Genomic DNA, 15,221 nt, shown 5'->3' with positions numbered 1-15,221 from the left:
TCTCACCCCCCGCCCCCCGCCCCCGCCCCTCTGGGATTCGTTCCGCTCCCGTTCCTCCTGTAATTCATTTCCATCGTTTCCGACACGCTCGAGGGCTTCGGTTCTCTTCTGTTGGGACTGTGAGTTCTAAGGGGTCACCCACAGCCCAGATGTCTGCCAGAGACCAAATAAAGCCTCCCTACTCCCAGTCGTCTTTTCCAAGCTTTAATACCAGTCTTTCTGACACGCTTGAGAACGAAGCCTGAATCTCACCAGGAAGAGGATCACGTGCGGGGGGGGGGGGGGAGGGGGGGGCAGTCAGTGACCGGGCCTCCCACTGCTATCCAAATGCACATGACAAAAACTGGCGCAAAACTGTGGCAAAGCAAGCAAAAAATCCTTAAAGCGTCTCCTCAGCTAGTTGAGGTTTATGATGCTGGATTTCTATTTCCCAAGTTAAAAACCTGGGTGTCCTAAGAATAATAATCAGGGGCCCTGGCTCTTCTCCGTGCCTCTATGGTACCATACTGACAAGTTCTTCAGAGTTTGTGATTCTTTACTTCCAAAGAAGCTGCAAGAGTGGACTGAACTACTAAGTATACAAATAGCGCCTACGAATTAGCTAATGGGACCTTCTGGTAGAGTCACAACCTGCTATGGGCCTTTTGAAGACTGGTAAGGAAGTGCACAGGTCTCACTCGTTGGATGTCATGCAACAGCCCCTGCGGAAGTTTCCGTGGGTGTAGAAGATGTAATCTTTTTCTGTCCCCTAACAAAACAGGAAATTGGAACAGAAAAACACTGAAAGTATCCTGAAACAAGGGGAAAAAAGGAATCAGAGGAAAAGATGCTACATCAATACTTAATAAAATCTTTATTTATTTCTTTTTCAGAATTGAAACCCATAGAACACATTAGAAATTTAGGTGCATATCTGTCTTGTTTGGTGTCTTCCCAAGCCCCACCTCTGTTTGTGCAACAGCTCTGAGAGGAAATCCTTGGCAGATCAAAACGGAGGGTACTGGTTCCCACACCTCCTCTTTAGCAAATAAATTAGCTTCCCAGTAAGTTATTCCCAGTTCCCCGCCCCCCACCGCAATCATTTTGTACTTGTAATACCTTGGTTCCTTAGAAACCTGTGGCAGTAGAGTCCCCGGCCCCTGCCTTTGCAACCCAGACTTGAGGAATCGAAGGGAGAAAACCTGGCCTTCCCCGGACAATAGGTTTCACGAAGTTCAGGTCTGTGTGGCTCGCTCGTGTGCCTAGCCACGGCTGGCTCAGCGGAGCGGCTCAGCGGGCACCTGCTCAGTGAATGGTCTTTGTCACTTGGGGTCCACTCTCAGAGACTGAGAAGAGAACCTTTCACTAGCTTCAAGTTCTTCAGCAACATAAGTCAGTGCTTCCCTGTGTCAAAATAAATACATTTTTTTCTTGCTACATCTACGATTATATACATACGTACGCCTTTACTCATGTTTCCTGAAGCTCCAGCTCATAAGGTAACTCTTACCAGACAGCTCCCTGACAGATGCTGTTTTCCTGTCACTGGTCAAACAAGAATACAGGGACCACTGAGAACGGAAGCTGAAGGATATGGTGGATGGGAAGGGAAAGCCGGAAGTCTTTTTTTTTTTTTTTTCCTTTCTTTTAAGAAAAAGAAAAGATGAATTTCCTTGGGAGAATTCGTTGTTCAGGTGACACTGGAAAATTGCCACGTACACAGGATTCATCTTTTCTAAAATAATATGCAATGGATGTACCTGAATTCTTCCATTTCCTCCTTAAGTTTCATTTGACACATCAGTCCTCAGTGCAACAGGGAGAAATGCCTTATTAATATATTATTGAACAAAACTCTGAGCAAATCAGATCCTATTAATTTGTTTTGCACAGACAATTATTTACATCCGAACCCACAACATAACCTCATATTAAAGAATAATTTAGAATGTAACTTCCATACCCATATTTCCCCAAACTCTGGAAGAAACATATTTAGGAAGTGGGAGGAGGTAAGGAAATGGCAGGCAGTCCTGATTCTCCTCATCTGACAATATTAAAACGTACCCATGTCTACCTTTACACGTTCCCCCAGGCACGCTCAACCTCGGGCTGTCCGAGAACACTTCCAGCAACTTGTCTGAGAATAATAGCGCTAAATAAACCACAAAGAGGACAGGGTCACAGAACTTGAAAAGATATCTACCTCCATTTTCAAAGAGAATTTAGTTTTTCTGAATTTTAGGGCTATAAGCCTATGCTTGGTTTTTTCCAAGATGTGCCTAAACATGCTTTCCTAGCTTAATCCAATCCTGATTAGAACATAAATCTGTTCTAAGAGTCTTGTCACGACCACCCTATTAGCATATGACTTCAACCACGATAGATCTGAACACCTCTTAAGATCATGAAGTTTAAAACAGTAGAAAAGAGAATGAAATTAAACATTTCTGCAATGTTTTGAAAAAAAAAGGATGTGACATTTTCAAAGCAGCTCTCCCTCCTGCTTTTTTCCTTAACAGTATCTTCTACCCTCAACATTATGAATGAAGTTCCCAGTTCGAGATCAATTCTCGCCCATCCCACTGGGACACACTCCCGGTGCCACGTGTCTGCAGGAGCACCGATCCGTCATTTAGTTCGACTAACATTCACCCACGCGGGCGGCGCCGGCCTCCTCCCACCATCTGCCTCCGGCCAGCTCCCTGATACTCTGGGTAAGCACTACCCAAGGTGTTCTCAGGCTCAACTGTGAATTTCACTTGATACACACTGTAAATGGCCTTAAAAATCGGAATCTAAGGCCTCCTTTTGTTGACCCGACTTCAGTGTTTTGTGCTAATACCTGTCTTCTTAAATTCCTTTTTTAAGGAGCCCAACCCATTCTTGTGTCTGTCTCGAAACGTACATACAAAGCACAAAAGCATCCTGACCTCATGCTATTGTTAAGTGGTGACAGGTTACTTAGCGGCCTTTCAATGCGAGAAAATCAGGGCATACATTCTAGGCTGTTTTCGAAAGGGTGGCTGCCTGACACCGGTCTCCGATGGCTGGCATTAAATCGGCTCGCCCACACGCTTTAAGTACCAGTCCCTGCTTGACAGAAGTGAGAAGCTGGACCGGCACCCGGACAAGAGGCAGGAGAGATGGGTCCCCCGGTGGGCGGGCGCACCAAGCCTGTCCCCCTCGGGCCCTGTGCTTTACCGCAACTGCTTACGGGTCCAAGTCGCTCTGCAGGAACACAGCCCGCACTGAGCCTGGGTCTTGGGCAGTGAGAGGACACGGGAAAACGATCCTACACCACCGGTTTAGAACGCCCGATGAAATGAAATGAGGACGTTAGGGCTTGATATAAATCAAAATCTTAAGGCCCTCCCTGGTGACCTCCTTAATTTTAAGGCTCAGAATGCTTAAAATTTTTGTTCCCGATCTTCTGCAAGGCCCAAGTCACAGGACAGGTCCAGCCGCCAGCAGGACGAGCACCGTCCGCTCCGGGAGCAAGCTGGTCGTTCTCATGAGAAAGGCACAAACAGCATTGCCATTCTCTCGGGAACAGAGGCTTCGGTGACCAAATGCCTTAAAGGCTGAGGTGGAAATTCATTTCCGAAAAGAAATCAGGATGGCAGAGATCACAGGCAACTTCACTCTTCTTCAAGGTATCACCTCAATTCGCTTTGTTCATTTAGAAAAGATGTGCCTGCTTGGGGCAAAAGGGAAAAAGAAAGTCTCCGTGAGAGAATCACGCCTGGACAACTTCCGGGTTAACTGGGACACCACTGTGGGAATGCGGGTCTCGCTGAGGTTCGAGTCACGTCTGCGTTTACGCACCTGCCAGGGGGGCTTCTCCGATTCTGATTCTGCCCCTTCTTCCCTCCTCTAAACTATCCCGAAGAACACTACCACCCAATCACTTAGGAAGGAGCCCGAGCGTCTTTCCTGCCTTTGTCTTTCCCACTAATTCTATCCTAAAAACATACCCCTCCCAGGAGAGCATGCTATTTGGGCTCAACAGAACGCCAGGTCTTACTGGCTGCTACTCCTCAGGAGGCAGGAAAACTCCCAACTGGACTAGTCCTGGTTACAAAAGGACTCAAGAGATTACAAGGTGGTCTCAGAAAATCCACAGGTGTGGAGAAAGGGTTAGAAGATGAACTCAAACTACAGGCTCCAGAACCAACCCCAGCATCAACCCATCCAGGCGCCACACCTCGATCCACCCTTTGGCACGTGAGTTAGGACGGACCAAGCAGGAGGCCCACCGCGGGGGTGCGCAGATGCCGAGGGGGTCGGGTGGTCTGGCGGGAAGGCTCCTGGGGTCTGCAACCTGTCGTCTCTGCTTTAGTTTCTCCTACAGAAATCACCAAAGGAATCCAAGGCCACCCTGTCCCCTGTCACCCAGAGCTTGCCGCTGGCCGTTTCCAATCCATCTCATATCATTTGGAAGTGATTGTGCTGTTTCTCTAGCTTTGTAAAAAGTAGTTTCACTTATTTTGTGTGGCGAATTACAAGTGGGAAAGAGGCATCCTGTCTTCCACCAGCACAGCGTCCGCCCCAAACTGGTCAGTGCACTGCTTCACGGTGGCCAGGACGCTCAGGAGCCGCTGGTCCACGGCGTCCAGGTGAGGCTCAGACAGCACGGGGGAGATGGGGTCATGGGCCATGGCGGATTTTAAGGCAGACTTCAGCACACCATTCTTTAGGTAGTTCAGTCTGTTCCAGGTAGAAACCCGAATGCTGCAAGAAAGTTTTAAGGCAGATTACATAAAACCGCTTACTATCAAAAGGAGTTTAAAGCTGGCTTGGTAGGCAAAAGTCAAGAAATAACTGGGGCGCCTGGGGGGCTCCGTCGGTTGAGAGTCCGACTCTCGGTTTCAGCTCAGGTCATGATCTCGAGGTTTCGTGAGATCGAGCCCCGCGCCGAATTCTGCACTGGCAGCGCGGAGCCTGCTTGGGATTTTGTCTCCCTCTCTCTGCTCCTCCCCGACTCGTGCTGTCTCTGCCCCTGCTCCTCTCAAGGTGAATAGATAAAAATTAAAAAAAAAAAAAAATTATGTAGAGACACCTGGGTGGCTCAGTCAGTTAAGCGTTGGATTCTTGATTTTGGCTCAGGTCATGATCTCATGGTTGGTAGATTGAGCCCTGCATCAGGCTCTGTGCGGACAGCGTGGAGCCTGCTTGGGATTCTCTCTCTCTCTCCCCCTGTCTCTGCGCCTCCCTTGCTTGTGTGCTCTCTTTCAAAATAAATAAATAAACTTAATAAAATAAAATAAAATAAAATAAAATAAAATAAAATAATAAAATAATACCAGCAATAATAATCTGAAATGGAGCTCTGAGAGCCCGGTTCTTTCTCTCATTTTGATTTACCTTTTAATTTCTTTGTTTTCTAATACAGACTTAAAAAAAAAATAAATTACTAAGTGACTATGAAAAAGTTACTTCTGGTTTACACAACTTCAAATCGAGATTTGCAGGGGCGCCTGGGTGGCTCAGCCGGTTAAGCGTCCGACTTCGGCTCAGGTCATGATCTCGCGGTCCGTGAGTTCGAGCCCCGCGTCGGGCTCTGTGCTGACAGCTCGGAGCCTGGAGCCTGCTCCGGATTCTGTGTCTCCCTCTCTCTCTGACCCTCCCCCATTCATGCTCTGTCTCTCTCTGTCTCAAAAATAAACATTAAAAAAAAAAAAAAACAAATCGAGATATGCAAACTTCAGGTGGTCTGTAGTGAGGAAGTGAGAGGACCTCAAACCCCAAGGTAAACAATACAGCAGCCAGGGATGCAGACTGTACTACATTTTTGCTGGACAGAGGACTATTTTCTGATAGTAAAACAAATGTGAATATATATTATTGAACAGACTGAAAATTTCTATCCATACAAAATTTGCAATGACTTTTGAATTCCAGGGGTTCTGGGTTGGAAAAGCATAAAAAGCACTTGGTCAGGTATTAGGAAGTCTTAAGGCCAAGGAAATTACCGTACTGTTCCCTGAGCCTGGAGAGGAAGACAACACTGGCCGATGTATTTGATGTGTGTAACTTACATGCAACACTGATAGAGGGGGGCAAGAATGCTTCTCTCATCCAGAGACGGGTTCCCAAAGCTGAAAATTAAATTAAAACTTAGTGAATTAGTTAGTGGCACCAGTTCCCCGCTTAGCATCAGGGCAAGAGCAAATTCTCTAAGAAAACCCAAATGTGATCCTAGATAATTTCATGCTCCCACGGCTCAAATCACTTAAATTAAAAAAAAACAGGGCATGACCAATTAGACATGGGATCCCTAACAGCCTGTACCGCAGTATCCAACAACAAACGCGCTCAGTTACAAGGCTCCTCTCTTCTAGAAGCCAGCTACGGCAAGGTGCTGAGGCATAACCACATAACACAGGGTGGAGCCCGGGGACCAAAGGGAGGGCCTGAAGACCCCGAAACCTAGAAAGGCTTTAAGGGTGGGAAGAGAAATAAACGCTGGTCACATGGTTCCCACGTGCTCTACCTCAAATCACCAATCAGAGCAGAGCTGGCTCATCTATTCCTACAAGAAAGCAGATGGCCAGATCCAGACAGGAGAAGCTGCTCGGAAGGCTAACGGTGATTCCAAGCAGATGTAAAAATGATCTTAGCAGTAATTCGGAATGAATGAGAAGTGGTTCTGGAAAAACCCCCCTGTTGTCCCGCAGTCCGTGTTGAGAATCATAGTCTCTGCCTCCTACGGAAAAACCCCACTTCTCCACTTTTTAAAGCCCTCAGACCCCTGAGGGTGGAGGGCGTGCAGATGGAAGGATGGGCGCCAAGGGCGAAGACCCTGACCAAAGACGGGAAGGACGCCTTCTGGCGACCGCGTTCCGGACGTTTTCCGGGGCACCCGCGAACGCGCCCCTGTACGCGCAGACTCCCCGAGCTGACGAGGATAGCCGCGTGGCCCTACCTCTTGGCATTATCGAGAAGGATGAGCATGCTAGCGCCTTCGTCGTCTTGAAAACTCTCATAGTGGTGGCGGTCAGCGTTGCCGATCAGGTAATCGAAGACCGCGGTGTCGATGATGTCCAGGAGGCGTGGGCCGGAGTCGTAAGGGGACGTTTTCTTCACGGCGTCGCAGTAGCTCTCGTCGTACTCCCACCTGGAGGCGAGGGGCACCGCCGGGGGTATTTACCGGGCGCCCGCGCTCTACCTGGCACCGTTTCAAACACAGAGAAGAGACGTCCCCGCCTGGCGGGCTGCCCCCAACCCTCACCTCCCAGCCCTGTGTGGTCCTGGACGGAAGCCCCGGCTCCCACACGGCGCGGCGGCTGGCCGGGCACAGGCCAGAACGAGGTGGCGGCCCGGCCACAGGAGCACGCACCTGGCCAGTTTGCCCTCTCGGTAAGTCCTGCCCCACGGGTGTCGGTGTTTCTGCAGAGGCCACACATCCGGAAGCCACAGCGTGACAGACCCCTCCATTGTGTCTCCATCGGCACAAGCTGGCTCTGTTTCTCGGCAGTAGTAACACTTCCCATAGAAACAAGTGTTATTTCCTAAAGCGGAGAAAGGAGGCAAATACACTTAAGGAAGAAAGGAAGACTCCAAGTTCTCCCCGACGATGTCAAAGGGAGCAGCTAAGTGAACAAATACTGTGAGAACAATGATCCTGAATGATATTTAAACATCGATTTATTTTCTATACAGGTAATAAAGGCACACGGTGAGAAAACAATGTCGGAAGGCACAAAAGGACGTCTTTGAAACAGTTCCTTGCCCTCTGTGTCCCTGCTAGCCAGTCCCTCTCCCAGGAGTCAAGTGGTGTCACAAGTATCTTTCCGAACTCACTTTAAGTAAAGAAAAGTCATGCCCTCTTCTCTTCGGTCAGGGCTGACACTGGCCGGAGCGCCCAGGGGAGGGGGAGTGGGCCTGCACGGGGTCAGGCTATGGGCTGGGAGTCTGGGTACATGGGGGTGGGAGTGGGGTGTAGCACAAATAAATACACTGAGGATAATGGGAACCAGGGTTCTCAGATGGAGAAGGGAGATTAACACACAGAAAGGGAGAAAACCAGAATAAATCTTGTGGCGTTGAATCAGAATTGGAACTCCTGGTTTGAGAGCTTTAACACACAGGTATAGAAAAACACACAGATGTTTGTGAGTGTATACATGCATATTTACACAGACGTGTGTGTGTACACAGCTTTCCGACCTCTGCCCCTCAAGAGAAAAAACCTGGAAACGATAAGCAAGCAGTAATGAGCACACTTAGCACTCCCATACTAGTTTCTAAATACCATTTTACTACTATCTTAAAAGGACCAAGGGCTCCTTGGAGAAACAGGTGACTCTAGGGTGGGGGCAGGGAAAGTACGAGACGGATCTGGGTCATGTTGCTATGCCAGGTGTAAGGAAGCACTCAGAGAATGATGGGGACATTCCAAAACCCACTCGTCAAATCTGGGACAGTTGGAGCATCAAAGAAGTAACAACAAATTATAACTCTGAGTAAATTAACAGTCTGAGAGTTCATAGTAATATCAACAAATAACTAAATCAATGTTGGTCACCGGGGGAGAATTCTGCCCTTTAACAGAATGGAGACTATTAAGTCTAGAAAGAATGATAAAATTAGCAAATAACTATTTGACAACTATCACAGTAGTAACTGATTCAGGCAAGAACTATCAATGAATGTCAAACAAAACTGGTGGGTAAAAGTTCGATGAGGATAGAATATTTACAGTTCTAGAGCACCTCACAATAAAGTATTCAATAATTGCTAATAAGTATAAAATACTAACTTTATACTGGAGGAAGCTTACAGATGCCTACCATCAAGTGATAAACGTTAACATCACCGGGGCGCCTGGGTGGTTCAGTCGGTTAAGTGTCCAACTTTGGCTTAGGTCACGATCTCACGGTTCGTGAGTTCAAACCCTACCTCCGGCTCTCTGCTGTCAGCGCAGAGCCCGCTTGGGATCCTCTATCCCCCTCTCTCTGCCCCGCTCACACATGTTCTCTCTCTCTGCTCTCTCAAAAATAAACATTAAAAAAGTTAACCTCACCTGTAATGGGGCACAGCAACAAATCTACATCATGTGCCTCCTGATACGATGTACCGAGAAGAGCACAATAGCACTTCTCTGGTATTCCCACCCAAACTTTTAAATCATGAGGAAATATCAGACAAACTCAAATTAAGAGATACTCTATAGGAACACCTAGGTGGCTCAGTCAGTTAAATGTCTGGCTCTTGATCTTAGCTCAGGTCATGATCTCAGGGTTCGTGAGTTCAAACCCCGCATTGGGCTCTGCGCTGGAGATGCGGAGCCTGCTTAGGATTCTCTCTCTTTCTCTGTCCCTCTCCAGCTCGTGTGCGTGGGTGCTCCCTCTCAAAATAAATAAACAAACATTAAAAAAAGAGAGAGATTCTATAAAGAAACTGGCCTGCACTGTTACCAAATGTTCAAAGTCATGAAAAAACAAGGAGAGTGAAGCTAAAATGACAACTAACACAACACACGATCCTAGACGGAGTCCTGGACTTTACAGGGAAAGTGGTGAAATGTGAACAACGTCTGTGTGTTAGATGCTGATGCCGCATCAACGGCAAATAATCTGATGTTGCCGACTGAATGCAGCTGTGTAGGAGGGTGTTCTGGTGCTTGGGAAATACTGAAGTCCTCATTCACTAGCGTATTCATGTCTGCACCCTATTCTCCAATGGTTGAAAAGTGTTTAAGGAATCTGGGGGACTCTGGACCATCTCTGCAACCTTTGTATAAATCTAAAATTATTTCAAAATAAGAAGATTAGGGGCACCGGGGTGGCTCAGTTGGCTAGGCGTCTGACTCTTGACTTCAGCTCAGGTCATGATCTCATGCTTTGTGAGTTCGAGCCCCACATCAGGCTCTGTGCTGAGCGTGCAGAGCCTGCTGGGGATTGTCTCTCTCTCCCACTCTCTGACCCTGCCCCACTTGCTCTCCTTCTCTCTCTCAAAATAAATAAACTTAAAACAAAATTATTAAAAAGTAAATAAATAAAAAGTTTAGGGGCACTTGGGTGGCTCAGTCAGTTGAGCGTCCGACTTCGGCTCAGGTCATGATCTCGCGGTCCGTGAGTTCGCGCCCCACGTCGGGCTCTGCGCTGACAGCTCAGGGCCTGGAGCCTGCTTGGGATTCTCTGTCTCCCTCTCTCTCTGCCGCTCCCCTGCTGGCACGCGCTCTCTCTCTCCCTCTCTCTTTCAAAAATAAGTAAACATTAAAGAAAATATTTTTTAAAAGTTTAAAACACCAAATCTAAAAGGTAACTGATGTTTTCTTGGCCCTCCATCACTATTAAATATAGCCATCAAATGAGCTAATTTCCTCCATGTAGCCCCTTCACATACTCCTTCAATAACTGTTCATGTTCTCACGCACACGTGTCCCTAAAGAGATGGAAAGCAATCAAACGTTCTGGTAATTCCAGCCCCCAGCACAGCACACACTCCATAGAAATAAAACCACTCCACGCCCACCCACAAAGCTGATTATATCACTCTTGTACCTTAAAAACATCTCTAGGTAAAGAATAGTTGAATTAATTGAACAATATACCACATATATAATGTTTATAATTATAAAAATATAAACTTATAAATTTAACTTGATCCCATCAGAAATACGAGCAGATCAGGGCACCTAGGTGGCTCAGGTGGTTAAGTGTCCGACTCTTGATTTTGGCTCAGGCCATGATCTCACGGTTCATGAGATCAAGTCCCATGTCGGGCTCTGTGCTGGCAGCCCGGAGCCTGCTTGGGGTTCTCTCCCTCCTTCTCCCTGCCCCTCCCCCACTTGCACGCTCATGCTCTCTTGTGTGCTCTTCTCTCTCCAAACAAAACAAAACAAAACAAAACAAAACAAAATAAGGAAATACCAACAGATCTTTTAGAGGGTAACTGGATAAGACGATTTTTAAGGTAATAAGGAAAAAGAAAAAAACTATTAGCAAACTCTTAAAATAAATCTCAAAGAGTGGGACTAACCCTCTCAAAACATACCATGACACCTCAATAATTAAACCATAGATCAACTCATGAACAGACAGGAGCAGAACAGGAAGTCCAGAAACTGAAACACATACAAACAAAAATTTATTTCAGGGGGAAAAAGACCACCGCCGTAGTAAGCTGGGATAACTACTGGGACAAGTGACAGCCACCCAGAAAAATGACACAAACAGCTGGGGCCATACTTCATCCACACACCAGGGTAAATTCTAACTATGTCAAAAAGTTAAATGTGAAAAATAAAACTATAAAAGTACTGAAAATTAAAAAGGCGGAATTCTTCCATAATCTTCGAGCAAGCAAGGCTAACTATGATTCAAAATCAGAAAATCTGTAAGAAAAGATGGATCGATCACATTAAAAACGAACAAAAAATTTCTGTAACGCAAAATGATACCATAAGCAAAGTCAAAAAAAAGAACTGGGAAAAATATTTATATCTCGTATCACGTATCACAAAGGGCTGTCTTCCCTATGTATGAGCTCTGATAATTCGGTAAGAGCAGTGGCAGAGCTGAAAATGAGCAAAGGATACACAAAGACAGCTGAAAGACAATACAAACGGCTCTTAAGCAAATGAAAAGATGACACACAAGCCAAAGCTCGGTAACATGCTGTTGCTGATGCTAATGGAAAAGAGGGGTTCTCACGCATCACTACTGGGAACGTAAACTGGTCAACATCTGTGTAAAAGTACATGTGCCCTTTGACCCGGCGCTTTCGTTTCTGGATATATTTGATCATGTATGAAGCTATACATGTGTACATGTTAATTCTGGGCAACACTGGTTGTAAAAAAATACTGGAACTTGTATGTCCAATAAAGGTCTGCTTAAATGAGTCATGGCAGATCCATACAACAGAGCACTGTACAGCTGGTAGAGCGACAAAAGAATGAAGAAGCTCTTTGTATGATAATAGATTTCTAAGACATATCAGGTAAAAGAAGAGGATGCAAAAGTACGTACAGTATGACATATGGATTATAAAGTGGCAGAGTTAAATAAAAACACACATCCGTATTGATACAAAAAAGGACATAAAGAAATTACTAACAGAGATGACCACTGGGAGGAAGGAGAAGGAATGGAGAGATGAGGGGGAAACTTTTCTTATAATCTTTCTAATATTTTTTAAAAATTCTGAGTTGTGTGAATGTCTTACTGATTTGAAAATTTTTTTAAAAACAAGCAGAACACTGCAGCAAAGCCTGCTTGCCTCTCTGACAAAACCCAAACTCCTGAGTTTGCTAAGACCCCTTGTAACTGAATGGAGTATGGTGTACTGGCTGAGTGCGAAGTCGGGTCAGGTTTCTGGGGTTAAAATATGGACCGCAATTAGACGTGAGACTTAGACGTCATTAGACGTGAGACTTTGGGCACGTAATCTCACCTCTCTGAGCTTCCTCTGGAAAATGGAGAGAGCAGCCCTCTTCCACCGGGTTGTGAAAAGTAAATGGGATAACCCACAGTCATGCTCACCACGGAGCCTGACACAGTGTCAGAGACCAATCAATGTCATCTACTTGTTATTAATAATCTGCCCTCCAATCTACCTTTCCAGACTTCAATATCCCTGTTCACTGCCATGAACCTAGGCTCTGAATCTTTTACTATTTCCTGGATGCATTGAGCTTTTACAACTGGTTTTCGGATCACCTTCGTCTCCATGTTCTCCTTGAATGAACCTGTAATAATCAAATCCATACTTCCGGTCCACACTTCTCTCCTAGGCTGTAGACTTCAGCACCTAAATGACCGGTCAACATTTACCCCTGGATGTTCCTGTCAAGGTAAGACTTTGTATCAAATTCCACTGTGTAGAACTGTAATTCTTGGGACACTGGCTGGGTATTCTACAATTCAACTCAGTTCTGACACTATCTACCCAGAGACAGCACCAGACTCCAAAAGTTAAAGTCTCAGTCCCACAAGAACGCAAACTTGTGCAGCCACTCTGGAAAACGGTATGGAGGTTCCTCAAAAAACTAAAAATAAAACTACCCTACGACCCAGCAATTGCATTTCTAGGCATTTATCCAAGGGATACAACTGTGCTGTTTCAAAGGGACACATGCACCCCCATGTTTATAGCAGCACTATCAACAATAGCCAAAGTATGGAAAGAGCCCAAATGTCCATCGATGGATGAATGGATAAAGAAGATGTGGTGTGTATATACACACAATGGAGTATTACTCGGCAATCAAAAAGAATGAAATCTTAAAAAAAAAAAAAAAGAATGAAATCTTGCCATTTGCAACTACGCGGATGGAACTAGAGAGTATTATGCTAAGTCAAATTAGTCAGAGAAAGACAAATATCATATGACTTCACTCATATGAGGACTTTAAGACACAGACAGATGAACACAAGGGAAGGGAAACAAAAATAATATAAAAACAGGGAGGGGGACAAAACATAAGAGACTCTTAAATATGGAGAACAGAGGGATACTGGAGGGGTTGTGGGAGAGGGGATGGGCTAAATGGGTAAGGGGATTAAGGAATCTACTCCTGAAATCATTGTTGCACTATATGCCAACTAATTTGGATGTAAATTTAAAAAATAAAATTAGAAATAAAAAAATAAATAAGAAAGATTAAGGGAGCCTGGCTGGCTCAGTTTGTACAGCATGTGACATCTTGATCTTGGGGTTGTAAATTCAAGCCCCATATTGGGTATAGAGATTACTTAAAAATTGAATCTCAAAAAAGTAAAATAAATAAAATAAAATTAGAAAGATTAAAAACTTAAGGGGAAAAAAAGTCTTAGTCCCACAAGACTGTGCTCCAATTCACATGCCAGTTGTAAGTCTAGGTGGTCACCTGGGCTTCTCATGGACTGGCTTAAAACTCAAGAGGTTTCTATAAGCCCTTCCTGGGGTCTGACTAATTTGCTAGGGCAGAAGAATATACACTGCGGAAAGGACAGTCTCTTCCATAAATGCTGTTGGGAGAACTAGACAGCCACATGCAGAAGAATGAAACTGGACCACTTCCTTTTACCATACACAAAATTAACTCAAAATGGATTAAAGACTTGAACCTAAGACCTGAAACCATAAAATGCCTAGAAGAACAGGAGGAGAAGAACATATAGGCAGTAAGCTCCCTGACATCGGTCTGGGTGATGATTTTTTTTGGATCTGACACCAAAAGCAAAAGCAACAAAAGCGAAAATGAGCAAATGGGACTACATCAAACTAAAAGCTTCTGCACAGCAAAAGAAACCATCAACAAAATGAAAAGGGGCTGATATCCAAAATAAATAAAGAACTCCTACAATTCAATAGCGAAAAAAACCCCGATTTTAAAAAGTGAGAAGATCTGAATCAACAGCTTTCCAAAGAAGACATACAAGTGGCCAATAGGTACACGAAAGGTATTTCACCAATCAACAAAACTAAAATGCAAAATGGGAGAAGACATTTGCTAACGACATCTCTGATAAAGGGTTAATACCCCAAATTGATAAAGAACTTAACAAACTCAACACCCAAAAAACAATCCAGTGAAGAAATGGGCAAAAGACATGAATAGACACTTTTCCAACGAAGACATCCAGATGGCTAACAGACACATGAAAAGATGCTCCACATCACTCATCATCAAGGAAAATACACATCAAAACCACAATGAGATACCACCTCACACCTGTCAGAATGGCTAAAAAGAACAACTCAGGAAACAACATGCTGGTGAGGATGCGGAGAAAGGGGAACCCTTTTGCACTGCTGGTGGGAATGCACACTGGTGCAGCCCCTCTGGAAAACAGTATGGAGGTTCCTCAAAAAGTTAAGGTGGAACTACCCTACGATCCTGCAACTGCACTACCAGGTATTTACCAAAGGATTCAAAAATACAGATTTGAAGGGGCACATGCACCACCCCATTGTTTCCAGCCGTGCTATCAACAATAGCCAAACTATGGAAAGAGCCCGAGTGCCCATCAACTGAAGAATGGATAAAGAAGATGTGGTACACATACACAACAGAATACTAGTCAGCCATCAAAAAGAATGAAATCTTGCCATTTGCAACGATGCGGATGGAGCTAGAGTGAAGTCAGAGAAAGACAAATACCATGTGACTTCACTCATATGTGGAATTTAAGAAACAAAACACATGAACATATGGGAGGACGAAAAAAAGAGAGAGGAAACAAACCATAAGAGATTCTTAAAGATAGAGAACAAACTGAGGGTTGATGGAGGGAGGTGGGTGGGGA

General features: G+C 45.1%; 1 protein-coding gene across 8 annotated transcripts in view; it reads right to left on the bottom strand.

Annotated features, from left to right (window-relative positions):
- Positions 1 to 838: 838 nt before the first annotated feature.
- FAM20B (FAM20B glycosaminoglycan xylosylkinase) overlaps positions 839 to 15,221 on the bottom strand; it is a 43,493-nt gene continuing 29,110 nt past the window's right edge. For all 8 annotated transcript variants that reach the window (XM_058700797.1, XM_058700795.1, XM_058700796.1 and 5 more), the window contains 4 exons: positions 7,322 to 7,493; positions 6,908 to 7,099; positions 6,021 to 6,080; positions 839 to 4,713 (listed from right to left, as the gene is read on the bottom strand). In XM_058700797.1, coding sequence (XP_058556780.1) covers positions 4,482 to 4,713; positions 6,021 to 6,080; positions 6,908 to 7,099; positions 7,322 to 7,493 — 656 coding nt within the window. In that variant the 3' untranslated portion in view covers positions 839 to 4,481. The remainder of the gene's footprint in view (positions 4,714 to 6,020; positions 6,081 to 6,907; positions 7,100 to 7,321; positions 7,494 to 15,221) is intronic.

The sequence above is a fragment of the Neofelis nebulosa genome, chromosome 15 (genome assembly GCF_028018385.1).
Source record: "Neofelis nebulosa isolate mNeoNeb1 chromosome 15, mNeoNeb1.pri, whole genome shotgun sequence".
Taxonomy (NCBI): domain Eukaryota; kingdom Metazoa; phylum Chordata; class Mammalia; order Carnivora; family Felidae; genus Neofelis; species Neofelis nebulosa.
The sequence above is the reverse complement of the archived record's forward strand: the minus strand, read 5'-3'. Positions and strand labels throughout refer to the sequence as shown.